The sequence below is a fragment of the Hippocampus guttulatus genome, chromosome 1, assembly GCF_054856545.1.
Source record: "Hippocampus guttulatus isolate MCC_2025c chromosome 1, RoL_Hgut_1.0, whole genome shotgun sequence".
Taxonomy (NCBI): Eukaryota; Metazoa; Chordata; class Actinopteri; order Syngnathiformes; family Syngnathidae; genus Hippocampus; species Hippocampus guttulatus.
This window is the reverse complement of record NC_141261.1, coordinates 13,570,125-13,597,850: the sequence shown is the minus strand read 5'-3', so window position 1 is coordinate 13,597,850 and position 27,726 is coordinate 13,570,125. Positions and strand designations below refer to the sequence as shown.

At 43.3% G+C, this 27,726-nt stretch overlaps 1 protein-coding gene across 3 annotated transcripts in view; it reads left to right on the top strand.

The window, feature by feature from the left end:
- The first annotated feature begins 4,177 nt into the window (after positions 1-4,177).
- Positions 4,178-27,726, top strand: part of LOC147210472 (dedicator of cytokinesis protein 9-like) — a 35,812-nt gene continuing 12,263 nt past the window's right edge. For all 3 annotated transcript variants that reach the window (XR_015100913.1, XM_086111146.1, XM_086111138.1), the window contains exons 1-37: positions 4,178-4,459; positions 6,461-6,577; positions 8,783-8,872; positions 9,320-9,402; positions 9,905-9,974; positions 10,206-10,301; positions 10,601-10,735; positions 11,796-11,970; positions 12,193-12,248; positions 12,483-12,548; positions 12,614-12,754; positions 12,847-13,194; positions 13,286-13,368; positions 15,605-15,727; positions 15,821-15,900; positions 15,985-16,172; positions 16,611-16,676; positions 17,605-17,697; positions 17,831-17,942; positions 18,329-18,447; positions 18,588-18,674; positions 18,984-19,073; positions 19,161-19,276; positions 19,362-19,431; positions 19,522-19,647; positions 20,580-20,651; positions 20,746-20,892; positions 21,021-21,104; positions 21,192-21,303; positions 21,846-22,024; positions 22,699-22,806; positions 23,269-23,368; positions 23,996-24,126; positions 24,766-24,880; positions 25,963-26,029; positions 26,114-26,161; positions 26,460-26,596. Coding sequence is in view for 2 of the 3 variants with exons in the window: in XM_086111146.1 (XP_085967272.1) it covers positions 4,343-4,459; positions 6,461-6,577; positions 8,783-8,872; positions 9,320-9,402; positions 9,905-9,974; positions 10,206-10,301; positions 10,601-10,735; positions 11,796-11,970; positions 12,193-12,248; positions 12,483-12,548; positions 12,614-12,754; positions 12,847-13,194; positions 13,286-13,368; positions 15,605-15,727; positions 15,821-15,900; positions 15,985-16,172; positions 16,611-16,676; positions 17,605-17,697; positions 17,831-17,942; positions 18,329-18,447; positions 18,588-18,674; positions 18,984-19,073; positions 19,161-19,276; positions 19,362-19,431; positions 19,522-19,647; positions 20,580-20,651; positions 20,746-20,892; positions 21,021-21,104; positions 21,192-21,303; positions 21,846-22,024; positions 22,699-22,806; positions 23,269-23,368; positions 23,996-24,126; positions 24,766-24,880; positions 25,963-26,029; positions 26,114-26,161; positions 26,460-26,596 (4,147 nt within the window). In the remaining variant the exon portion in view is untranslated. The remainder of the gene's footprint in view (positions 4,460-6,460; positions 6,578-8,782; positions 8,873-9,319; positions 9,403-9,904; positions 9,975-10,205; positions 10,302-10,600; positions 10,736-11,795; positions 11,971-12,192; positions 12,249-12,482; positions 12,549-12,613; positions 12,755-12,846; positions 13,195-13,285; positions 13,369-15,604; positions 15,728-15,820; positions 15,901-15,984; positions 16,173-16,610; positions 16,677-17,604; positions 17,698-17,830; positions 17,943-18,328; positions 18,448-18,587; positions 18,675-18,983; positions 19,074-19,160; positions 19,277-19,361; positions 19,432-19,521; positions 19,648-20,579; positions 20,652-20,745; positions 20,893-21,020; positions 21,105-21,191; positions 21,304-21,845; positions 22,025-22,698; positions 22,807-23,268; positions 23,369-23,995; positions 24,127-24,765; positions 24,881-25,962; positions 26,030-26,113; positions 26,162-26,459; positions 26,597-27,726) is intronic.

Sequence of the window (27,726 nt, the reverse complement as noted above, 5' to 3'; positions counted from 1 at the left end):
ATGTCACCGGACTTCATTCATAAGTGACAACAGTGTGTGGCAAACCCAATGCATCAATATTATTATCATCTTTATTATATTTGTAAAAGTATCCCCCTGGCCGCAACACAGCTATGTGTGTGTGTGTGTGTGTGTGTGTGTGTGTGTGTGTGTGTGTGTGTGTGTGTGTTTAGGGTTAGAGTATCTGCATCTGAAACCAAAACAAAAATAGTTTATGTAGTAATAGTCAGTGGTCAGTTTTTTTTTTTTGGTATTGTATTTTGGACATTCGGAATGACTATGAATGCTTGTCACTCACGACTCAAACATCACCATTGGGGAGCCATTTCCTTTTCTGAGGATGGAAAGCCTGTTCATGCCTCGATTGTCCTAGGACTCACCGCCACGGAAAATGAAAGTATTCATTTTGACGCCATTCACTGCATGTATTGTACATCGTCCTTTGTTATTCTCAGGAGAGTGTGACAGCTGTTGACAAGGCACCGCAAAGTCCAGGAATGGCAAAGTAGAAACAAGCCGGTGACCGCGTGAGCATGAAGTAGCATCCTCACTCTCCCTCTCGCTAGCAGAGAATGGGACGAAGAAGGAAGTTAACACCCAGCTCAGTAGCGCAGCATTTCCAGTCCTGGCAATCTTGCCTCCATTCCCACAGGAGTATGACTATCAATTTGAGTCAAATGCCTGGCATCGCCGGGGCTTTCAACATCTTTCATGGTCCCAAGTGCTAGGCAACAGCCGCTGACCTTCAGACAAGTCATTCAACCTGTGAATAGGTTTTAAAAGACCACTGGAGTCAGACAGCTCGAATACTTGTCCTGCATGATGGCAGCCAGTGTTTGCTGGCCCCATTGGGCTGCACTACTAGTGCAGATCTGTTGGAGGGGCTGCAGTCTTTCCTTCAGAGGAACTGCGCTTTGATGAAAGGGGCAATCGCTCAGCCTGCAGGGAGCTTCTCAAAAACCTCACGGAGGATAAGGGCCTCTTCCTCAATGTATATAAATCCCACATTCACTCAAAGAATGTGTCCCCTGTGCAGCATCCAAAGTGGAGATGATCATTCTTGTCACATAAATCTCAAAGGGCTTTATTTTCGTGCCCAGTGCCGAGCATGAAGCGCAGTGTAAATCTACGCAGAGGCAGGCTGGACCACGTGTTGTTATTTTACCCAGCGCATACGCCTTGGCACAGTTAAAAACAGGCGTTTCGTGTCAGTGTGTTGATATTGCCGAATTTATTCGCCACCAATTGAAGTGGTTGCCGTCACTCCCTTTAATATTGCGTCACGAGAGGGAGAGTCCACGAGAGTCCTTGACAGGACGGAAGGCGAAACAGATGATACAAAGTGCGTCTCTAAGCAACTGCAGGCAAACCTCCACGAGTGGATGATGGAAAGTTGGCCAGGGAGAGCACGGAGCTGTGAAGTGGGCACTTGGAAACTGCCTTCCACCCGGATTTTTGCGTTTCTGTCTTGCCACAACCTTCTGACTCTCAAGTGGAAACAAATCGTGGAGCAATTTAGAATTTTCCTTTTCCTATATGCCCCACCTCTTCACAATTCCTTTTTTGATGGATGGCTAACGGCAACAAAAAGTGGGTGGCAAAAAAAAAAAAAAAACGTACTCTACGCTACAGGTGTCAAAGTCAAGGCCCGGGGGCCACATCTGGCCCCCACATCATTTTATGTGGCCCGCAAAAGCAAATCAAGCATGTCGAGTTCCATGATGCTTGCTAAAGTCTGAACCAAAATTTCAAACTGTCATATGTAATCCACAATGACAGTCATTATTCTTGACTTCAGATTTTAAAACTGGATATTCATCAATTTGTTGTATGCTGTGTATGTGATTATATGGGGAGGTGATTAAACATTTATATGGTTTCCCAAAATTCATAACGGCCCTCCAAGGCAAACCGTAACTACAATGTGGCCCGCGACAAAAATGAGTTTGACACCCCTGCTCTACGCACATAAGTAGAAATGGACGCCTGTGTTTTTTGTAATATTTTGTTGAATCAATCTCAGCTCTTCATTTTCTTAAGCGGCACTAAATCAAGGACGTTAGCACCACTGTGACTGCCGACATCACCGAGACGCCGGGAACACTCCTCTCAAATGACTTCATTGACCGTGTCCGACATGTTTGTCGTGCACTACCCGCTGTGACAGAATTTCTGACCGTGGAAGTACAGCAGTCAAAGAAGGAAGTTTTGATTACTTCTCAGGCAAGACCTTGGTAGTTTCTTCTATCGGCGTGATGGTCGGTTTCCCCAAACATTTCGTCAACCTAGCATATAAGGTTGGCGTGTGCATGTTTGTCTGTGTCGAGCTTTAACATCATCATTGCACGTGAGAGTGAGCGAGACAGTCTCTTGGGAAGGGTGTGGAAAGTTAACACTTCTAATGGTTTCAAGTTGCGCAAAAAAATAAAATTAAATTAATGGAGATCGTCTCCCTCCACTTCCTGCTTTCTCCGCTTTTCCAAGGAAGACTCGTCATTGTCGGAAGGAATGTAAACTCCACTTTCTTATCTGCTCGCATATGCAATTGCATGTGACAGGAGCACCAATGATATTTGGAGGTTTCATAGTGCTGCGCAGCTGTTGATGAACGTAGCAGGGGTGACGACATGCAGCAGAGGCCTTTTGACAAGAGTGTTTTCTCGTGCAGAACTGGCAATGCCATCACTGAGGCTCGACAAGACTGGACTCATACATCATTTGCTATCTGGCAAAAAGAAAACAACACCGAGCAGTCAGGATGATGAAGGAGTCGTTGGTTCAAAGTTCTCAGCTCAATTTTATTTATTTACGTCAGTGTTTTTAAATAGCGACTATTTGAGTCGGTTTCTGAAATCTGCTCTGATTTAATTTGTTTTTCAGTAGTTAACGAGCAGTATGTACTGTATTTATCGCAGCTTCGGTGCATCGCGGATTTTTTCAAACATTCATAAATTTTATTTATTTATTTTTTTAAGTCCGCAAAAATCTGTCTAAGTGTTGTTTACTATGCGTGCTAGTGTGTGCACACTCTGCTCAAGCGAGGAAGGTCCACGTGGGGCACGTGTGTGTGCGTGCGCGCATGGGCAGGCAAGTGAGTGTATGTGTGTTGCTGAGAGAAAGAGAGAGAGAGAGAGAGAGACTTAGAAGAACAAAAACAGGTCTCTCCATCCTTAATTATTTAAGCAACCTTAATTGACTAATCATAAACACGTCTGCTGCACGCCCACGAGATCGCTGGCCTGTGTGTGTGTGTGTGTGTGTGTGTGTGTGTTAGTGCGCTCTGCTCAAGCGCAAAGGCCCACGTGGGGCAATTTTTTTATATATATGTTAATTGGTCGCTACTTCGCGGATTTTTGTTTATCGCGGGTGGTTTTGGTCCCCATTAACCGCGATAAACAAGGGATTACTGTACTATCTTTTATTTTATTCTACTGTTGAAAAAAATTGCGATTTTAAGATGCATCATATTCAACAGAAAACACAATTTATTGTCATTACAACTTTACACCAACCCAGTTTTTATAAGACTTGTCCATGTTGTATATATGACAATGATGCAAGAGTAGTCATCCGGGGTCTGGGTAGAAAAAAGAAAAATCCACTTTTATTTTGTGCCGCCGGGCATCAAATCTCTCCCCAGATACCATGGAAATATGTCCGAAGAGCCAGAGGCTGTGAGCAGTATAATAAACAACACTTGAGGTCCGAAGGATGTTATGGCCATTGACTTTAACATTCGCAGGAAAAAGTCCATTTTTTTCCCATCCATCCATCCATCCATCCATCCATCCATCCATCCATCCATCCATTTTCTAAACCGCTTCTCTTCACGAGGGTCACGGGTGTCCTGGAGCTTGACCCAGCTGTTTTCGAGCAGTCGGCGGGGGACACCCTGAACCGGTTGCCAGCCAATCGGCAAGCAGTCAAATTTTTTGTTGAAGTAAAAGTTCATCATATGTCAGGTACGTCGGTGGAGCTGGCCCATAAACATGTTTTAATGAAGGAAAGAAAGACATGTTTTTTTTCAGCCCCTCCTACTTACACACACACGCACACACACACACACACACGCACACACACACACACACACACGCACACACACACACACACACACACACACACACACACACACACACAAACACACACACACACACACAATCCCAGCTGAAAAGGTAGGAGGGGCCCTCTGCTGAGAGATCGAGAGGCAGCCGTTGTAATTTAGCACGGAGGGGAAAGTTCATCGGAGCTGTTGCAGTCCACTTGAACGACATGACAGCGTTCACAGCGCAGTGAAGCTCACACCTGATCGATCACAGGCTGGCAGTACCGGGCACTGAGCGCCATGCAGGGCCGGGCAGGAAAAGTCCCCAAACGGGGGATGGTGATAGAGTCACCACAGAAGTACAAGTGCTTGGCTGAGATTGAAGCAGAGGTGGAAGCTGGTTCACAGGTGACATTGGTAAGTTACCCGCGTCAGTCCATCATACCATCATTAATAGAAGCGATCGGATCAGATTCTTTAAAATGCGCTGCTACTTTCTCAGTTGGATTTGAAGAGCAGCTTTGAAGATGCCTTTTAAAAGCGACCGGACGGAAACGGGAAATAGCAGCTCCAGGGTTTACCTCCCAAGGGGGTTGAATGTTGATACTTATTTTTAGGCACGAGAGTTCCCTTTGCTCCTTCAGTCTTTCACTGCCACCCATTCTGGAAGTTTGAAAATTTGACACAGGTTTTGGACACACACAAAAGCCAGAAATATCAGAATATTCAGCCTACACTCACCGACCATCAGATACGTGTCTCGAATGATGAGCTGCATTGACAATGTTCTTGCATGGAGGTATCAGTGCTGATGATGATGAAACAATGTGTTGCAAAGCTCCATCCGCAGCCCAGTTTTGGACAACAGATTGCAAATCGCAGTCAGGCCACTCGCTCAATGCCTTCTTGGTAAATTTGGCTCATCTGTTGAGCCGGCATTTATTTGCCCGCACTTTCAGACGGATCTCACTGATGTCGCTTTGCCAGAAAAATTGACTCACGGCATTGTCGGCGCCAGTATCTGGGACAGCGATGATCGCTTTTCGGCGCAAAGGAGCGTGATCACCCAGATCATGGCTGGCGGCGTTCCGCCTGGCAAATTTAGGAGGTTTTATTTTGTTGTTCACATACAATGGACAAATAGAACACTTAGAGATGCAGTAAAACCTTGACAAGTTCTGTTCAACTGGTTGGTCCATTAAAAATACACAACGGCAACCGCTGTAGCTATTTGCAAGTTGTTAGTGTACTTCCTGACAACTGTCGAGGTACCTTTGAGCAAATCACTAAACCTCCTCACTTGCAACTTCACTTATCTATCGTTGCTTCTGCTTGTCATGTATGTGTCACGCGTATGCTAGTTCTCTGAATAATACACAGCGCAGTGTAAAATTGTACTTCCCCGTGAGAGAATCAGAGCAGCCGGATAACCGCGTGATTACCATGTCTACTTCACATTTTTGAAGTTTGGGGTTAGATATTCCGCCTACGCCTACGTGGATTCTTGCCGTGTTCTCCGCCTTCTTCGCACACTCCAAAAACATATAGGTTCGGTGAATTGATCACTCCAAATTGTTTTTAGGTGTACCCCACTCTCACCGAAAGCCACCTGGGATACACTGTAGCTGATACGAGAGAGGACACGGATGGACAGATTACATTCAGTCCATCAAATTCAAGTGGAAAAAAAAACACAAGAATGTAAACAAGTCACGTTATGTTGTTCATTGACCGAGCGAGAACTGATGAATTACAATTAAATTTAGACAAATTAGACAGTGATGATTTTTAAGGGGGACCATTGCAGAGATGGCAAAAAGTCCTCGCTCATGATACTTATGCAAAAAAAAAAAAAAAAAGACTGATAAAAGTAGAAGTCGTGATTCAATTCCTTTACTCAAGTAGGAGCCAGAATGTGCACCGTAAATCTTTTTTAGCCAAGTAAGGACGACAAAGCAGAACTATTTGCAAATTTAGGGCGTACAAGTACAAAGTTGTCTGAAAAATAATGACACAAGTTAAGTGCAGAAACCTGTAAACTTGACTTAAGTACAGAAATTGAGTATTTGGAGCCTACTATATTTCCCATCACTATAGTGGGGATAATTAAGAGCAGAAGACTCCACTGATCACCGCGACGTCATTCCAGTTATGCATTTGAAGTCATGACATAGTGACTGGTACAGTGATACACACGCTCACACACATCACGCTCATCCCTCCATCGCTCCCTTCGCTTATCGAGCTGCTCCAACTAATGACCACTTGTCAAAGAACAATGGCAACTTGTCCACGCAGTTTGAACACCCCCCCCCCCCCCCTCCTCTTGACAACAAGTTCTCTGATACGTTTTACAGTTACCGGTCCCAAGTTTTTTTTTGTCCCATTTTGATGCCGTGCTGTCGTTTGCTTTTCTAGGTCAAGCCCAAGGTCATCGAGCCTCTGGATTATGAGAGTGTGATCACACAAAGCAAAATGCAGATAATTAGCGATGGTCTGCGGGACATGCTGCAGTTCCCTTTGGATGACTTTCAGGTAAAAGTGTATTTGTGGAACGTCCGTTGATGAAATGTGACCTTCATCAAGGAATTGACCAGAGTGGTCATACAAGAAGAGAGGGGAAATGAGATGCCTGTCGGATTGATTTTTTCAAAGGATGTTACCTAGTCAGTGATTTAAAAAAATATATATTTTACATATGAGTGGGAGATACAGTGGTGCCTTGAGATATCAATTTAATTCATTCCCTGACCATGCTTGTTTTTTTAAAAACCCTCACGTCTCAAATCATCTTTTGCCAGTGAAATGAATGGAAAGGGTGATAATCCGTTCCAGGCCCTCCACCCAGACACCCAAATTTGTTTTTAAACACGCTTTGCTAAAGGTGAATTCAACCCCAAAATTTTCTTTACAATAACAATATGTCATAGGCGTGCCCGACCACATCAACCGCAAGGGGAGATCTTGCAGTTTAATAATAATAATAATATAATAATGCATTTTATTTAAAAGCGCCTTTCATGCCACCCAAGGACACTGTACAGACAATAAGAAAATACAATGTAAAATGTTTACCTGTGTAAACGCACTTTACGTTTGCCAGTGTCATGCATGGACCGCAGGGAGTCTATATATGCTTCTGCAACGTCAAGCCCTGTGTCAGCTTAGACCGCCCTGACTTTAATGGAAATTAGGGGATCCCTATGACTGGCCGGGAGTCATTCCACAATGGGGCACAGCGCTAATGCCCCCGACACCTTTTTCTACATGTGCAAAGTCAAGGGACATACCAATTCTAGCATGACTGAGAATGAGTGTTCCTTTGATTGTAAAAAGAAAAAATCCTGCAGCATTCGGCATCCATTAGGCAAGTTGAGACAGGGGCAAATATTTAAGTGGCTTACGGAGGTTGCTGAAAGTCAGACGTATCCATCCAACTTATTTGTCCTCATTCGGGTCACTGGTGAGCTGGTGCCGGCAGGTGAGCTGGTGCTCACAAGTGCAAGTGGACCAAAACACCAAAAATAACATTCAATTTCGCTCTGCTGTCTAAACCTGCGACATGTTTTCCATCACTCACCCTGGAGAGGAGGAGAGGGGAAGGAAGGGGGTGTGAGCTTGGCAGTTTCAGTGGAGTTTGCACGCGCACATTCCGCCCTCACGCAAGTGCATGTGAGCGCACGAAGTGTATATACAAGAGATCGTGGCCGGACTGTGGAATTCATTGCTTCGTTCTGCTGTACAAGATGCCACAAAATCATGCGCCTCTTTTACGCTTCAATCCCCGCACGCATCCATGCCTTTTGGAACAAGTCCAGCATGAACAGTCATCATTTTAATACTGTAATTCTGTTTCGTAATACTAGCGCTGAGCATGAAAAGCACGAGTGGAGAATATAGTTGTGAATATCCGCATTCAGCCAGGTGATTTCATTCTCGGGGCATTGAATCGTTCGCGACTAGACTGTTGTGGTTTTCTTAGAATCAGATCAGCTCCTCAGCCCTGCAGGAACCGGATCACGATCCTCATCATTTGAATCAGGTGTGTTGGAAGAGAGAAACATCTAAAAAAATGCAGGATAGCCGCCCCCGAGGACCGGAGTTTGACACCCGTGCCCTAAGACAACTAGAGCAGTCCACTTGCACTAGTTTCAGTGTTGAGAAGTTGTTTGTTGATTGGCTGGTCAAGCTGATCAGTTAATGGCGATGCTGATCTAGCACCAGGTGGCGTAACAGAGGCGGAACTGATGATCCGAATGAAAAACAGAGAATCACAGGAATTTCTCCACCAATCTACAATTAAAATGCCATCCCGGTAGTCCTGTCCACCCATTGACAGTGAACCGTACAAGTTGTATGTGATTTCTTGAAACTTTGTGCAGGTGGTTCTTTTATATCAGCACACGGGTCACTTCAAGCAAATCTGATATTAGAGATCAAGTATGGGGCAACCCTGTGGCGATGACTTACAATGCGCTTCACAGCAAAGTGATGCATTTACAGCTCTTCAGAAAAGTACAGTTCCAAAAAAATTCCGTGAAATAGCAGGGAATAAACATACTGTTGATGGTTTTCAATCATACAATTACTCAAAATCAGTAGGCGGGACTACAGCACCTGAACCACGGACCAGGCATATATTACATTACATTCAAACATTGACCATACCTTTTATTCCGAGCAAAATTGTCCAGGAAAGATCTTAATTTCGGCTGTTTGATTTTGTGCCCGTCCCATCAGATCAGCACTCTGAGGCGCCAGGGCCGGACTGTGTTCTCCACTGTGCCAGAAAATGCAGAACAAGAAGCACGCTCGCTGTTTGTCCAAGAGGTAAAACCACCACACGAACTCTGCCAAGGCGTTGATTTTGGTTTCAAAGGCTGAAGAAGAGTCGACTGGATCAGAGAAAACCTTGGCAATGCAGAAAATGTTTGCAAACGTTAGCTCCAGATTGAACTTTTCCAGTCTCGATGAAATACACAGCATCTGGGTGTCGTCTTTGATGTTACACGTGTTTTAGCAAAGCGTGCCAGAGTTGCTTTGGGTGCGGCCCGATTGTAAGCGTATAGCACATTCTGCCTGAGTTTGTGCCAGAAATGACATCATGACCTGGGATGCAGGAGACGAACGGGAACGATTCCAGATTCCAGACGTTTTGCCTCACTCCACATGTTATGAATTAACAGAATGGATATCAAAGTCTTTTTTCTTGAAGTGGCCTTTTTGGCATTGATGTATTTCTTTGACAATGCATATTTGTACTTTGTCTCTCCGCAGTGCATGAAAACATATCAATCAGACTGGCATGTGGTCAATTACAAGTATGAGGAATATTCTGGGGACTTCCGACAGCTTCCCAAGTGAGTCTGAGGCTAACTTTCACTGGATTCGCTGCCCTTAGCTTCCATCCTCAGAAAAGACGCTATTTCCTTCCACTACTTATGCGGATGACAGTCAGCTCTATGTCGCGCTGAGCAAAAAAAAAGGATGCGTTCTACTTGAGACCACTTTTGTCCTGTCGAGAGGAAGTCAAAGAGTGGATGTTATGGTGTTGGCTCCCAGGAGCCCTTGCGGATACATCCTTTCTCACCAGCACTTAATTAAAGTAATAATTACATCCCGGCTAGATTACTGTAACGCACTTTATTTTGGAGTCAGACAGTCCTCCCTCAAGCGTCTTCAGATGGTCCAAAAAGCTGCTCCTGGCCTCCTGACTGGAGTTCGTAAGAGGGAGCACATAACGCCAATTCTAGCTTCTCTTCACTGGGTCCTGGTATATTTTAGAGTTTCTTTTGAGATACTTCTATTTGTCTTCAAATCTTGAGATGGCCTTGCCATTGTCAAATGTCCTCTTCTCTGCAGTAAGGTGTTAAGGCCTGAGAAGCTGGTCACTCATCTGTTTGAGGTGGATGAAGATGTGGAAAAAGACGAGGTAACAAACTTATCATGCTCCCCCCTTTTGAACCACCCGTTGAAACTTGCAATTGGACGTTTTTAAAATGAGAACATGCAGTAATCCCTCGTTTATCAGGGGGTGGGGGGGGGGGGGGTGTTACGTTCCAAAACAGAATATGGAATACGTTATTGCTTTGAATTGTTTTCTCAATATTTTGGGCCTTTTTTTTTTTGCCTTCATGCGTTTTCTCGCCACTCTCTCCCGCAGGACACCGACTCGTTTGGATCTCACAAGGGAGGAGTGTCGAAACACGGCTGGCTGTACAAGGGCAACGTCAACAGCGCAATCAGTGTTACGATGCGAGTGAGTACCAAAACAACCACCCCAAGCGTTGTTATCTTCTGTACGCCCCATTCCAGAGTCGGTCAATGGTCGGTATTCAGGTCTTAAAAATCTGTGCAGGCAGTTCTTTTCTTTTCATCTTCTTAAAACTGCTGTTTATATTTTTCCTGGCCTGCAACTTTGCTTGAAAGGGTTTGTCTCAACACGAATAGTAGCTTTCAGATTGCTAACTTTCCTTAATGAGGCCGAGGTTGGGGGTTTTTTTTTTGGGCATTTGTTTGACTTTTCTTCCAGCTGCCTCATTAATTGTCATTCTATAGTCCTTCAAAAGGAGATACTTCCATCTGGCTCAGCTTGGAGATGGATCATACAATCTCAATTTCTACAAGGACGAAAACACCTCCAAGGAACCCAAGGGAACCATCTTCCTTGATTCGTGCATGGGGGTTGTTCAGGTGAGAGGTGAAAGTAAAACCACACCTAAATTAACAACATTTATTGTCGTGATTTCAATGTAGTTTGCACAAGTGTAGAATTGAAGACCGAGCTGCCTGTCTGTAATATTTTCGGAACCTCATTAGGATGCATGAGAGGAACAAAATATTGGAAACACTTCTCACTATAATGCAGTGCAGTGGCACAGACAGCTAAAAACTAAAATCACCATCATGAAAACATTGTTCAGGAAATACCACTCCGACGGCGTCAAGCAAAACTGAACTATTTTGTGAAGACTGCATTTTGGCCAACGTCACACTTATGCAACCAGAAAAACAACAAAATAGAAAACAAAACCCTGTTTTGGTCAACAAAAAAATACTGGTGCAACTCTACACTCTCATTCGCTTACTGCCATGTCGCTCAACAAGCTAGGCTGCGCCTTTTAAAGTCACACACATTCAAAGTCACAGATACTACAGTGTAGAATGTGAGAATGGCGGCCCCAAGTGGACAACAATAACAACAAGCCTCACATGCACTCATTTTGTCGTGGTATTATGCATGAAGCTTTCAAATATACATAAATTATAGAATACATAGTGTACTGTATATGGTCACTACTTCTACCCCGGCGGTGTTTCTGGAACCTAAATGAGAAACGACGTACAAGAAACCACTGCGCCTGTGGAAAAACAACCAATCACAGACAAAAGGCCTGACTTGTGAGGTGTCAATCGTTTGTTGCGCACTGGCCGGCACACTCTTTGTTGGCCCACCCCTGAGGCCTTGTGGGGACCTGTTACCTTCTTACCCGAGAAAAGCAGCTTATTCCCAACCGGGTGCTACGACAAGACACATTTTTGTGTTGTCCGTGTGGTAGATCAGTGTTCTTACGAGTGTGCAACAAATAATTGGTCCCAAAAACAGCTTCTTGTTTTTTCCACAGATCATATTTATCACGGCCAAGTCCCAACGACCGTTTTCACACATACTGTATGACAAAACTGTTTGCTTATTTTTTGGGGGGGAAAGTTTAAAACTCCCCGTTTGTTCGTTCATGTCTTGGCTTTGCAGAACAATAAAGTCAGGAGGTTTGGCTTTGAGCTGAAGATGCAAGAAAAGAGCACCTTCTTGCTGGCTGCAGAGAGTGAACTGGAGATGGAGGAATGGGTCAGTACGCTCAACAAAATCCTCCATAGCAACTTCGAGCAGGCCGGACAGGAGAAACATCACAAGGACTTACAAGATGGTATGTTTTTTTTTTTTTGGCACATTTGTCGGAAATTGTGTTCAATATGACTACAAATCATTATGATGCCATCCATCCATCCAAAAAGAATTCCACCTCTGCCATCAATGTCCAACAATGAGTTCAATATCTCATCACGTGGTTTGTCTTGTAATACTCGCTGAGTCGCGCTGTTTTAAATCATATCGTCAACCAAAAGACTCAACTTGATCTTTTCCACAGATGAGGATGACCGAAAAGCCGACCTCTCCTCTGAAACATTTCAGGACAGTTTTCAGGTGGATAGTTTTTCTTTAAGCAATTATTGTCAACGCCGTCTTCAGACCTTCCCCCAGGCACACCAACCTTATTTGGTAGAACAATTTAGAAAGATAACCAAAAATGCTCGTTGCAAGAATAGTGAAGCAATGCTAATGAAAAGGGAAGCACCAAAATGAGTGAAGCGCGCACATTTTTTTCTGCTATTTGCATTTGAATTTTGGGCCAGCTCTGTGTTTTTGCTTTTTTTCTAGAGGGCGGAGTTTAAAACGAGGAGCGAAGCCAGGCTGAAGTTGTTTTCACTGGACCCTGATGTCCAGGTAATGTCAAATCGAAACGATCCGTTCTTGTCAAGCTTTTACGGCAAACGTGCCTCCGTTCACAGAAACTGGATTTCACTCGCAATGAGCCAAACGTGCGTCAGTTTGAGGAGAAATTTGGCAAGAGGCTCTTGGTCAGCTGTCACGACTTGCTGTTCAACCTGCAGTGCTGCATCGCGGAGGATGGAGAAGGCCCAACAACCAACGTACGTGCTCTTATCGAGGTCACAAATCAGCCTTTTGTCCATTGTAGGCTCCTGTCCATTTTCAAATTCATCTTTCTCTCCTTCGTGAAAAGGTGGAACCCTTCTATGTGGTTCTGTCCCTCTTTGACGTTCAGAACAGCAGGAAAATATCAGCGGATTTCCACGTGGACCTCAACCACCCTTTGGTCCGACAAATGACACCGGGCTCTGCTTGTGGCCACGACTTGCACGAGAACGATCGCAAGGGCGAGGGTCCCTTTGGTAGCCGAAGGCTGGCCAGCGGTTTTCCAGAAACAGCGCTCCAGTACCCCACGCAGGGGGTGTTTTCAGTCACCTGCCCCCATCCTGAGATCTTCCTGGTGGCGAGGATTGAAAAGGTGCTCCAAGGGGGCATCACTCATTGTACTGAACCCTACATGAAGAGCTCAGACTCCACAAAGGTGCCGGCATGGCAATGGCAGCATGTTCTCTACACTGTGTCGTCAATTTTGTTGATTCTGTTTCTGAAAAAAGCTCTCCTATCCTGATTAGATGGCTCAAAGGGTGCTGAAGAACGCAAAGATGGCCTGCAGCAGATTGGGCCGGTACCGGATGCCGTTCGCCTGGTCTGCAAGGTGTTTTATTTCCCCCACTGAGCTCTGAACACTTTTACTTAACACTACTCCATAAAACTCGGGATATCCGGATGCCAGAAGAAATTTCTGCATGAACGTGTCATGCGCTACAACCGTCTCTATTTTTTTTTTTTCGGTTTCAGTATTTATTTTTTTCCACAGTTCGCTCTTTTCTAAGGACCTAAATTCACCATTGGTGTTTAATCCATCAAAAGTTCAAAAGACATCCACATCTACGGCTTTTGGTATTCTTTTTGCAACCTGCGGAGTAAACACTCTGTGACAACCGAAGCTCAGTGGCCACTTCCCAGGAGATTTCTGAAAAAAATTATTTTCTATCCAATCACTCATTTAACCCTTTCATGCACCCTGTAACCTGATCGCATGATAAGCTGTCCAATGTAGTAACCGTTGTTCCTGAAAGTACTAATTCAAAGGATAATCAGTTGCGTGCTCTATTCTAAAAAAATATTCAATAGTCACAGACCTCAAATGTTCTGCTGTCATCTTTTCCTCATGATATCCAAATGTAAACAGCATGAGGAAGGAGACTGTTTAAACATTGATTCTGATCGAACCAAAGCCTCGCACTTCTTTGAGCGGCGAGCTGTTTTCAAAGACAGCGACAATGTGTTCTCGTCGGGGTTTGTTCAAGGTTTTCTTATCAGAGAACAGTAAGTTGTACAATAAAAAAAAAAATGGAACATGGAGCGGTTGCACATGGGCATTTCACCCTTTCATGCACCAATAATGATAACCTGTAACTTGTAGTGTAGTGACCACTGTCCCTGCATACCTGTCAACTTTTCGGAGCGCCAACCTGTATAAACTACCAAAAAAATCCTTATAACATACCAAAGCATTTTATATGTCAAAATAACGGCACAGAAAAAAACCCACGAAATTTTCAACGATATTTATTGTAGATCTCCATAATACAATGTCTGGTTAATGTCTAATCATCATTCTACTTAGTGGCATTACTGTGTTCAGAGTTGTATTCCGGAAATGAAAGCATTCGAGTAGACGAGCACCATTCTGGGCAAAAGCAAACGGAACTACCTGTTGGGGGGGGGGAACAAAAACCGGAAATTTTCAGAATCCGTATGATTTGTGCGATACGGCCATATACGTAAGATTCACCACAAAATCCGTATGAACTATGGCTAAACCGTATGAGTTGACAGGTATGACTGTCCCTGAAAGGGTTAAAACAGGGGTGCCCACACTTTTTGGACCGAAGATCTACTTTTCGATCAATTAACCTCCCGGGATCTACCCTTACCGACACGCGCGCGCGCGCGCACACACACACACACACACACACACACACACACACACACACACACACACACACACACACACACACACACACACACACACGCACGCCATGATGAGAAACAGCCTGAAACTGAGGCATGCAATGCACTTTTGCAGCCTGTTAACTATCGTAGCTCACACGTACCGTTTTAAAGTGCTTCCCTGGACCTTCCTAGATTCCTATTCTTTGACCGTGCCCTCTGTGAATTGTACACGAAGCAAACTCTGAATGAGAATAATGACGATAAAAGATAGAGCGCATCAGCTCTGATCAAAAGCTGCAATTGCAGACTGCTGAGCGCGAACAACTTCCGGTGACGTAATCACGCGCCATCGTAAATTCAAGATTTACCTGCTTTATTTTATTTTTAAAATATTTTTTTTGTGAAAATTAGACTGATAGGATGATTAGGGTGCAGCGTACATTAACACAAAAAAAATATATTAGTGACATGTACAAAGACACACAAATGGTTGTTTGTTTTTTTTCTCCTCGACACTCCTCGGATCTACTTGGGACCTGTCTTAGATCTACCGGTAGATCAGGATCGACCTAATGGGCACCCCTGGGTTAAAAGTTAAAGAAGGCCAATTTTGGTTTACCTGTGAAGATTGTCTTGCATTTTAGGTTCATCTTGAAGTTTCGTCCAAAATCCCAATATTCTTTACTCCTTATAAGTAGACCGTATTAACACATCAGGCTGTTGTCTTGCAAACATGCTCTTTCATTATTATTATTATGTAATTTGTGTGCGCCAAGGGTCGTCTTGATCAGATCAACGCAATTACTGTACATTGATTCACAATATCTGGCTGACTTAATTTTTGCATGTAAGAGGAGCCAAATACTTGATGGTGAAACCCGTAATGCCAAATTGAAATGTGATTTTCACTGCGGCATTATTTTTTCCCACAGGCCCGTGTTCAAAGATGCATCGGGAACTTTGGACAAAAATGCTCACTTTCCCGCGCTTTACCGTCAGGACAGCGGCAAGTTGTCCGATGAGGACATGTTCAAACTTCTCACTGACTTTCGAAAGTAAATCCCCCCACCCCGTCCTTCCTTGGTTCTCATCAGCCTGCGAGTTGTTCTTCCAGCTGTTTTCCATTCATTATTCTGTCCTCCCAACAGACCAGAGAAAATGGCGAAACTTCCTGTGCTGTTAGGGAATCTGGATGTAACTCTTGATTGCGTGGCCCCGGACGTGACCAGTAAATCTCCTCGATATTGACACACAAAAGAAAATAACCAAAAGCAAATTAATGTGAAAGCATCTTGTGTCCCCGTTACTGCAGATTGCCTCACATCCTCCTACATCCCTTTGAGGAACTTTGAAGTAAATGGATCAAGCGGCGCCGCTCTGGAGGTGGAGGAATTTGTACCCTCCATTGCCAAGTGCTCCCAACCCTTCACCGTCTATAAAAACCATCTTTATGTCTATCCAAAGCACCTCAAATATGACGGTCAGAAATCGTTTGCTAAGGTATGTGCAGTATAACGGCATGATTTGCCTGATCGGAAATATTTTAGATGATATTCACCTGTACTCCTTTTAAGGTTGCAAATCAACTGGCAGCCCCGTCGGCTAAGAAACTGGGCAGGGCTTGTCATGAATTGCATTTTCACAATGTTAGCCTGTTACAAAGAGCCACATTTTCTCCATCCGTCCATGTACCTTCTTAGTTGCCCTGTTTTTACTGAAGCACGCAGCAGTGCATCTGTGTCCTCCCCCCCCCCCCCCCCACCCCTCCAGTCTCCCAAATATTTTCCCTTCACTTGTCTTAGAAGTATCTGTTTCCGTTTATTTTAGCTGTCAACAGGATTCTGCAATGTCACAGTATGAGTAGAATGTGTTTTTTTTTTTCATTGGGGGGGGGGGGGTTGAAGTCATCCTTCCCCAATGTACTTCTTGTCTCCTCAGGCCAGAAATATTGCAGTTTGCATTGAATTCAAGGATTCTGACAAAGGGGGCGCTCAACCACTAAGGGTATGTTCCGATGTGTTTTTTTTCGGATGTAATATGCCTGCCAGGTCAGTCGTTGTCAGAGAAAAGCATCAAGAGAATTCATCAGCATATCGTACGTGCGAGTTCAGAATTTGAAGTCATTTGACACAGTTGGATACGTTAGGGATCTGGTAAATGTACACACTTCATGGAAAAGTATTTTAAGCAGAGGTAGGAGTAAGCCAGTTAGTACGTGCAAGTCATAAGCACCGGTGATTTCCCAGTCGTAACCTTCGTTTCAAGCAGGACTCGAATTACTGTGGCAAACATTTAGCAAGTCGAGTCCCTGCTCAACTGCTAAAAAACTGACTTGAATCGAAGCCAAGTCATTACTTGGTTTAAAGTTAGTGTCGCATCATCCCACGTGAAGTCATACAATCTCACGTTGTTGCAACATAACAGTATATTATTAACACACGGCAAACACAGAAAGAGGAAGATAACTCAAAAATTTTCAAAACAATAGAAAGAAATCTGTGCACCCCCGCTTGTCTAAATACAGCATTCTTATTAACAGTGTACCTCTTGGATATTTTAATTACCGGTAAAAACATTTTTTTAGAATCCATCTCAGGGGGCTCTCAGTTCGCATGCTGTCAACTGAAAATGACATCACAGTTGCTCAGGGGCGAGCAACCAAGGCTCACCTGAGTTTTCTGCGTTTGGTCACGTGATATTCACAAGATGAGCCCTAATTTGTTGTTACCTGAGCAACTGTGATGTCATTTTCAGCTGACCGCAAGTGGCAAAATGGACGCCCCCTGAGATAGATTAAAAATGAGTGGATCTCGCTGCATTATTCATCATCGACGACGTGAATAGTTTTGCCTTTTTTGTTTAAGTTTGAGGTTTTATTTATTCCAGCATGTTCTGTTTATTTTCTGTTTTTCTTTTTAAAAATTAACCGCAGTGCATCTATGGCCATCCTGGAAGTTCCCTATTCATCAAGCAAGTTTACGCAGCTGTTTTGCACCACCACCAGAACCCTGAATTCTACGACGAGGTTACATTTCGTCTCACCACAATTGATCCCTCTCATAATCTTTGTGGTCATGTGACAAAATAGTGCTACTAATCTACTCTTCACTATGATGGGAGCCACCATGAAGGAATCTCTTATCTCTCCCGCAACCCAGATAAAGATAGAACTGCCAACTCAACTGCACCAAAAGCACCACCTGCTTTTTACCTTCTATCACATTAGCTGTGACAACAACAAGAAAAAGAAAGATGTGGTGGAGACCCCAGGTAGGCTGCTCTTAGAGCACAATGTGCTATATTGATGAAAATATAGCCCAGGACAATAAACTTGTACCATTGCTATTAATGAAAGTTAATAGCAATGGTACATTGCTAGATAGTTAACTGGTCAGGGGTCGGCAACCCAAAATGTTGGACCAAGAAAACAAAAACCAAATATGTCTGGAGCCGCAAAAAATTATAAAGCCCTACTTTGAAGGCAACACGTTATTTGTATCTATGTTAGCGAAATTAGCCTCCTATCAAAGTGAATAAGTTGTCTACAAATTACCCGGGTTAGGTGATGTTTTCTTCACACTTTGTGGCTACCGTGCTTCTACTTTCATGGTAGCCGTCACCCGGGACTGGTAAAAATGTGTGCTGTGTTCCGACAGTGGGCTCAGCATGGTGGCCTCTGCTAAGAGATGGTCGGGTCAACATGAGTGAGCAGCAGCTACCCGTGGCTGCTCATTTGCCCACGGGCTACCTCAGTTGCCAAGATGCTGTCACGAAGGTAAAAATAAAATGATAACGGCAGCTCATTTGTGAAGGAAATTTGTTATGATGAACATTTCTGTTTGAAAGATCCCATTGGGATTGGAATTAGAGTGTTGACAGAAGTCATGTATGGCAATCCACCATTTGTCATGACAGCAATCTGGCTCGGACATCAAGTGGGTTGACGGAGGAAAGCCGCTGTTCAAAGTCTCAACGCATCTCGTTTCCACAATTTACACTCAGGTATCATTGAAATAAACACATGGGGACCTCTCGTTACACCGTGCAATATAATTGTGTGAATGCTGAAGAGCCCAAATTGCCACATTTTGTCCATCCAACCAGCCATTCTCTGTATCCCCACATGAGAGATATTTCATTTCTTGACCGTTTCAAATCCTCCCAGCCTCACATTCTACATTTCAACAATTCAATTAATTCTGTCACATTTCAGTCCGGCGTCAGCTCTTCACCATTCACGGGCGATTTCCACTGAAATTGCACTCTGGTTGTGAGATCCGTTTCTGACATCATCATTCCTCATTCATTTAGGATCAACACTTGCACAATTTCTTTCACCATTGTGAAAGCATCCAAGCGTCAGAACAACCGTCAGAGGGCGGGCTGGTGAAATTCCTGAAGGTGACATATTTCATGTTTTAAAGGAAAACCCCCTACTTGCCATGCGTTCACGTCCTACCGAATGCCTTCTACTCCCTTCCTTGCCAGAGTCTCCACGCCATGGAAGGCCACGTCATGGTGAACTTTCTTCCCACCATCCTCAACCAGCTGTTTTGTGTCCTCACCGGGGCCTCGCATGAAGATGTCGCTGTCAATGTGACAAGGCGAGGCCACAATTACTGCCGCTATGGGTTATTATACTCCACTTCTGTTTCCTCTTGAACGATATGGCTATCTCTTTCTCTTTAGGGTAATGGTGCACATTGTAGCGCAATGCCACGAAGAGGGGCTTGAGCATTACCTGAGGTCTTATGTCAAGGTTTGCAATGTGTATCGTGGATATAATATAAACAATGGCTCCTTATTTTTCCCAATAAAAAAGCGGGAAATATTTTTTTCCTTTGCACAGTTTGTCTTTAAACCAGAGCCTTATTCCGTCAACGGTGAAAGCAACATTCATGAGGAGCTGACAAAAGCCATGACAGCAATTCTGAAGCCATCCACTGATTTCCTAACAAGCAACAAGCTGCTAAAGGTAAACCGCGCTCGTGGCTCGCACTGTTTTTAAAAGTCGACAGTAAGACTCCCACGGGTCAAAATAACTAATGTAAAATCCTTAAAACATGTGGAAGTGGGAAAACAATTGTATGATTGACCAATACGTTCCTGAGGATTTTCGTCGAAAAGTTAAGTGAGGTTTCTGACGTTCTGAAACCAAATTGAATGTAATGATAAAGACACAATGGTATTTATATGGACAACTTTAAAGGGGACAGTTTAAAATGCTTAAAGGGCATGAATTCTTTTTATAATCTCTTTTCAATGTTAGAAAACCATGATCAGTCGCCGCCGGAATTCAAACTCAACCTCTCCACCTACGCCAGCTTCAACCTCTGAAAATATTTCATCGGCACGAAGAGTTGGGCACGTAGACATTCACGAAAGAGGAAAAAAAGCTTGATGTGGCGCAATGTTCGAAAACTACGACCACCTGTTGGCACATGAATTTGGATGGTGATTACTTTGTTTTCTAACATTAAACCACATTCCCTTTTTTAAAAAAAATTTAAATTAATGAAGAGGAAAACACTTAACGGCCAAAATATATGGCCGTTAGGTTGGACGTTTTCAGAGGTTGAAGTGGGCACAGGTAGAGCATGTGAATTTTGATCATGTTTGCTTGTAGTTTTCTCACATTAAGCTCCATTAAGATTTTTTACATTCGGTGTTTTGGGGGAAAAAAATGCTTAATTCTGCATATGCTCTCTCTACAGGTGTGGACTGTATTCACTTTTAAGTCACTGAAGTAAATATGAATAAATAGTAGAATACAAATACAAGCAAATTAACCGAGCTGATGTGTTTAGCTACTCTGTTTGTGGTTGTTTGTTTGTTTTTGTTTTTTTTTTGCTTGCTTTTTCCAGGGATGTTCTTTTTTTTTTTAACATATTTGACTTTGCGTTGCAGCATTCTTGGTACTTCTTTGAAGCGTTGGTCAAATCAATGGCTCATTATCTCACAGAGAGTGGTCAAGTCAAGGTAAGTATTTTTTCACGTGTTGTCACAGCACCGCCCCCATTACCCTTATCTCAAATTTAAACTCTTATTTCTTCCATTTCTTGCCTTGGTACAGCTGTCAAGAAACCAACATTTTTCCGCCTCCTTCTACCATGCTGTTGAGATCTTGGTCAACACGCTGATGCCTCACATCACCCAGAAATACAAGGACAACCTGGATGCGGCGCGCAATGCTAATCACAGCCTGGCGGTTTTCATTAAGGTTGGTCTGCAGCTGGAATCGGCATTAAACCATTTACAGTATCTCCCTTGTTCGATATTCTCAACTGCATTGGGGTCAATGTTTCATCGTTGACAACATTGTCTTTGTTATTTCTATTCTCCCATCAGCGCTGCTTCACCTTCATGGACCGTGGATTTGTGTTCAAGCAGATCAATAATTACATGAATTGCTTTATACCTGGCGACTCCAAGGTTTTGAAATATAGCTCTTTCACATTTTTGTGTGATAAGCTCCCTTTCAAACCACACGGTGCAAAATGTCTCATATTTTTCTTCCAGACTTTGTATGAGTTTAAATTTGAGTTCCTGAGGATCGTGTGCAACCACGAGCATTACATTCCTCTCAATCTTCCCATGCCGTTTGGAAAAGGACGCATACACAGATTCCAAGGTACCGTAATTTTGATTCATTGTCAGTCTCGAGATCCAGATGTGCTCAAGCACTGTTGAGTTCCATTGTTGTTCATAGCAGTTTTAATAGTTTGAAGTTTTTCATTGAAGTTTGTTTTTATTTTGTTTTGAGTTTTTTTAAAATTCGTTTTAACTAGCTTTGAGAGCGGGTTTATTAGTTTTTAATTCTAGAAAATTGCTTTTTGTTTTTGATTTGATTACTTTTAGGTTGTTTTTTGTTGTTGTTGCTTTTGTTGTAAATATATTAAGTATTTGTCGAGTGCCAGATTAAAAAAAAAGCCAAAATAAGTATTGTATGAAGGTAAAGTCAACTACAATTCCCAAACGACTGTTGGACCTTCCTTCTTCTATATGGCGGTACATTCATTCATTCAATCATCATCCGAACCGCTTTATCCTCACGAGGGTCGCGGGGGGTGCCGGAGCCTATCCCAGCTGTCATCGGGCAGTAGGCGGGGGACACCTCGCTTTTATTTTGTAGTTTTTGTTATTTAGTTCGTTTGCGTGAACTTCGGTCCATAGAGCTTCAACTGGACTATTCACTGACTGATGACTTCTGTCGAAACCACTTCTTGGTGGGTCTGCTGCTGAGGGAGGTGGGCAGCGCCTTATGGGAGATCCGAGAAATTCAGCAGATCGCCATCCAGGTGCTGAAGCGACTGATGGTCAAACACGCATTTGATGATCGCTATGCCGCCAAAGTGAGTGTCCGTCTTGGATGTTATTCAAATGTAGTAGAAAGAAAAGCACGTTCTAAACCATCAGATTATTTGTTACGTTCCACTTCCATCACCAATGCTATGCGTTCACACGCTTTTCATGTAGGTTAGTAATGGCGATGCAAATCAATGCTAATGTTCGAATATTTGCTCAACAGTCCAAGCCAGCTATGTTAGCCGCGATGCTAACTGATCGAGTCTTCCTTTCGATACAGTACAATACAATATGGCGAAAAAGATGTTGGTCACAGGGTTGCGTGGATGTTGAGAGACTTCAGGGCATGGTTGCTACTATTTGAAATATGTTTGTTCTAAAACAAAATGTTTGAACAATCTCTAGGAAGGGGTCAACATAATCAACATAAAAAAAGCTGATCTAAAAGATCTGTTGAATTTAATAAATACATTGGTCAACAAGCGGTGAAAAACATCGTTGTAGTAGGTGGTGCTCAAGAGCTTCTTGGTACCTGTATTCTAAATAATATTTTCTAATCACTTTTACGCCAGCTGCAGCTCCATTTTGTCTGAGGACAGTTATAATTGACACCACAAGTGCATGTTTCTGTATTTTTTGCATGGATTATTCCAAATATAACGGCAGAGATAAAATCCGTCCTCCAACGCTGGAATGACCCATCTGATAATCTCCATTCCAGAGCCACCAGGCCAGACTTGCCACTCTCTACCTGCCCTTGTTTGGCCTACTACAAGAAAACGCCCACAGGCTTGAAAGCAAGGAATTTGTTCTTCCAAACCAGCACAATGTAAGTCTGACATCTGGTGGTATCAGAGAGAATTGCAGCAATTAGAAGGACAGCGAGCAAAAAAAGCTCCCCCCCCCCCCCCCCCCCAAAAAAAACCCCCGATCTCAATCCGTTTTTATTATCCATGCCGTTTTCCACACTGCTTGTCCTCACTTGGGTCGCAAATGGTCTTTAGCTTACCCTAGTTGACTTTGAGCGAGAAGTGCACCCTGGATAAATTGCCAGCCCGTCGCCTATGGAAAATGACATTTATTTACATCAAACTATACATGAAAAAAAGCTCATCAACCTGTTAAAGCAACAAAAGTTCTAATAGAGCCTGTTCGTGGAATTTGTAAAGAAAAGGCCGGAGTGACCATTTCAAAATTTGGCTTTTATCCTATTTAGGAAAAGAGCTCTTCAAATATATTTCCCAGAATGTTTTGAAAATGTTTTCCCTATTTTGCTGTGTCTTGCTGCCAGAAAGCACGAGAGGACTCACTGGCGTTGAACTCTCTGGTGACCCCCCAAAAGCAGAGCATGTACATTGACGGTGCTCTTCACAAAGATGGTCTTGCAGCAAGTGAGTTCCTTCAACAGCATTTCACCAAAGGTTAATTTTCTCCTGGGTATGGCTGCCCCGAAGGACGTTCAACTCATACTACTCCTTGTGTATAAAGTGTATCGGTGTATAAGTGTATAAAATAAGGCCTCAAAATCACCAAAGATCAGACATCGACCAACTATTGCCACCAGCTACTGAACAGCCCCCCTGCTGCCCCCCCCCCAAAAAAAAATACATGTGAAAAACTTAAGTGGTGAAACCAGTTACATTATCTCTCTACAGTATCAGCGCACTTTGAGACTTGAATTTAAAGTGTGTTGTAAATAAAAAATATTCGTATTATAATAATTATTATTATTGTTAGTATTTCGAAATTTATGTTCCAGGTTCTTTTAGAGAAGTTTCCTCAGACAAAACGACTGGACTCCTGTTTTACTTCTTATAATTACACTCACAGACAATAGTACATCTCCAGTCTTTGAGGCCACAATGTTTGGTTACTGGGCTGCCTCGGAGGTTCCCTCTTACAGCTCAGCACCAAATACCGTCAAACAACTTTTTCACCATGTGACATGTGGGGAGTGTCAATCATTCTTGATCCAGATTTTAATGAAGTTGTGCACTAACCCTGATCCGTCACTGCAGCCTCCCCTCACAGTTCCACTCTCAACGTTGGTTCAGTTCGCCTTGCGGACTCCCGAGGCTCGCTGGTCTCCACCGACTCTGAGAGCAGCCTGCTGGAAAAGAATTGCGACAGAGCACAGGCCCTGGAGAAGGTAGACAATTACCTGAATTCCACATTGCTTTTATTTTTTTACTTTTTTTGGTCAAAATATATTATAACGTCTGACTACCATACACCTTGCACATAAAGCCTCTGTAGCCTTTTCTCTCCAACGTCTTGCCACCACAATGAGCCATTTAGGAGGAGGCACTCTGTCACCCTGCAATAGGCTGGTGACCAATCCAGGGTGTACCCCGCCTCTCGCCCAAAGTCAGATTCTTTTTTTTTTTTTATTCAACTTTTACGTGCAATAACATTGTACAGTAATTGCATCAATATTTAGGTACGTTTTTATGTTACTACAGTTAAGCACCGTGTTCATAGCGTGGCCATGTTACAGAGGTTTCGAGTTACACTCGTTTCTACTTTTAAGGGCAACTGAAATGTTTCATCATGGAGTTCTCAATTCTCTTCTCCTTCTATTAGCGGTGCGACGGCCAGATTAGCATTAAAGCTGCAGGTGGTTGGAAATCATGTGGAGGTCATAAAAATATTCTGACCACTTCTGGTTCAACCACCAGCAATTGCTTGTACGTTTTCGAGTAAAACTGTATTTTTAAGAGTCTATTTTCTCGCCTTCTCAAAACTGTCGACGAGTTTAACTTGAGTTTCTCACTCTCTTTTGTATTAGGACCACTGTGCTTCTAATCTGCGCGGCGCTGTGCTGCGTTGTGACAAAATGGACCGAGATGAGAGCAAAAACCTGCTCACGTGCTTTCTGCATATCCTCAAAAGCATGTCAGAAGGTATGTACGTTTCTTTGTAGTGTGATCGTATCACCATTTACTAAAAACATCCGCATACTATTTTGGAGGGTATCGTGTGTGAATGCTGTTGCTGAGCTGAAGAAAGAAAGAAACTGAAGCTGCTGGATTTATAGTGTCTCATCTCGGGGCTTTGAGCACTCTCTAGATGGCCGAGCAATAACTGGACCTTAAGGGCAATTTGCCGTGTAACATCGCAACAGTGCACAGAGATCAAAACAAAAAAAAACAAAAAAACATCAACAACAAAAAAATAACTGGTGTGATGACATACCGACAGCATTTGAACTGTATTTTTATTGAGATTTTAACTCTCAGAAACCAATGGCGGCGTTGCGGCATTTGGGTTATTCCAGAATCGGAGGACATTTTCTGTCCCCAACATGAAATTTGCACGCGCAGCTCCTTCTCACGTGTCACACATTTTTGAAAACTGCATGCTGTGCCATCCGTGTTTGATTTACGCAACTTTGCAACGCCATTTGTTGTGCTACCTCGAAAATATAACCAAGAAAAAAAAAAGAAATAATGAATCATAAAGAAAGATTTGTACACATAACATAGCAACATAAAGCGAAAAGGAATAATATGACCCATCATGAACTCTAAATTTTGCGTTGTTGCCCTGAACTGAGGTTTTTTGTTTGTTTGTTTGTTTTGCATTGAGTGTGACATTTTAGTGAGACGTTTGGGCTTGTGCTTCATTGAGGATCTTTGTTGGCCATTCTTGGTAGCTGGGGGGTCTCCAGAAGTGCCTTCATGTCTCCCCAGGGATATGTGTACCCCCGTTTGAGAACCATTGGTGTAAACAGGAGCATTACGTATGAATCATCGCGGCCAGTGAGATCGTTTCAAACTGTAGATCTAATTTTCATTTCGTTGATACAATCACAACCACATTGTGACCGATTGGCAACCACTTCAGAGTGTAATCCCCCCCAAGTCGGCGATAGGGTTCGGCCACTTCTGTGATTTGGAGCCGCAGGTTCACAAATGGACGGCCGTCTCAGCGTTCACGCACAGAGAGCGGAAAGAATATAACGGCTCACTTTTATGACCCTCAGATGCCCTTTATGCATACTGGCGCAAAGCATCGTCCTCAGAGCTAAGGGACTTTTTTACACTGCTGGAGTAAGTGTGGCGATATTGCATCCAATTACTGTGTACAAGTGGTTACCCAGAGCTCACTTTTATTTCATTTTGTCCAATCTGCAGAGTCTGCCTTCATCAGTTCCGATACATGGGGAAGCGAGTCATTGTCAGGTGGAGTAAATGTTGCTTTCAATAGCTTTTGAAATTAAAATGTCGGCTTTTTTTTTTTTTTGATTTCTTCGAGTCCTTTAATCCTTTTTGCTTGCTCTGCCATCATAATTGCTGCTGGGCGAATTATTTGATACAGTGAATGTTATGGCCCCTAACCGCTCTCCTTCATCGGTAAGAGTCCACTAACTTAGCTCGCTTTTTTTTTTTTTAAATTACATAATTTCTTTCTACTACTACACATCTGGTTTCAGTGAAAGCAAAACTGACTTGGGACGTCTATTTGTTTTGCTGCCAACAGGAGTCATGAAGTGGCAATGCCTCTGGGTCCAGACAGAAAGTCCTTGACTCTGCCTGTGTCTCGTAACAGGGCGGGGATCCTGCACGCCCGCTTACAACAGCTCGGGACATTGGACAATTCGCATACGCTCAACAACAGTAAGATTCTACAGTCTTTTAACAATTGGGGAGGGGGAGGGGGACGATGGAGGGCAATGCTGTTGTTTGCTTTGACTAACGATGGCCCTGCCCTGAGCTGTGATGTCACAAGACAGCTGACATACCCACAGCTAGTGATGGGCAAATGAAGCTTCATGAAGCACTTGTGATAGTTTTTGACTCCTCTAGATGGCACTCTTGGTTTAAAGATGAAGTGAAATTTGCACTAACCTTTATATTTAAACCAAGAGCACCATCTGGAGGAGTCAAAAAATGTCTTTGTTTTCCCATCACTACCCACAGCGTGATTCTTACAGGGGACACCAGCTCCGGTCCTGCATGTTTTCGATGACTCCCTCATCTAAACACATCCGATTTAAATGATAAGGATTGTTATCAGGCTTCTGCAGAGCTAGCTGATGAACTGAACATTTGAATGTTTTTGGATTCCAGAAATGCAGGCTCAATGCGATAACAAAAATATTTATTTACAGAAAAGCGCACCGACAAAGTAAAAACAGAAATCGCTGGTCACAAGGAGCCAGGAGAAATAGTGTATCAAGAAAAGCGCTTGCAAAAGGCAAGGAACGAAATGTCAAGAAGCCAATAAGGCAAAGATCAAGAGCAATAAAAAAAAAAAATACTAACGAGAGCGACAATGGGGAGTATCGAGAAGGTCTAGAAAACAACACTTGAAGCACTCCGGCGAGGTCAATAATCGTACAAGAGACAAGGCAGCTCGGCAGTCCTTAAATACAAGGCGGACTTGATTGAAACACGGAACGGGTGCGCCTGGTGGAGGGAAACGCCCTTCACTCCAGTTGGAGCTGAAAACAAAACAAACAGACAAATACATACGTCGTGATCATGTGCTTCAGTTTGGAACAAAGACGGGCTCATAACGAATGAGACTCTTTTCCCTGATGGGTTTCGAGGAGGAGCCATTGGGGGTTTTGGGCTTCCCGCCTCCAGGAATCTAAAGCGGCTGCCTTTTTATTTATTTTTTTTAATATTTGGAATAATGATGACGTGTTATGGGTGCAACATTTCCGCAACATTTGGCAGCTTTGTTTTCCCACGTAAACACAAATTTGCAGTTTTTCATTTTAATATGCTTTATTGAGGCGCAA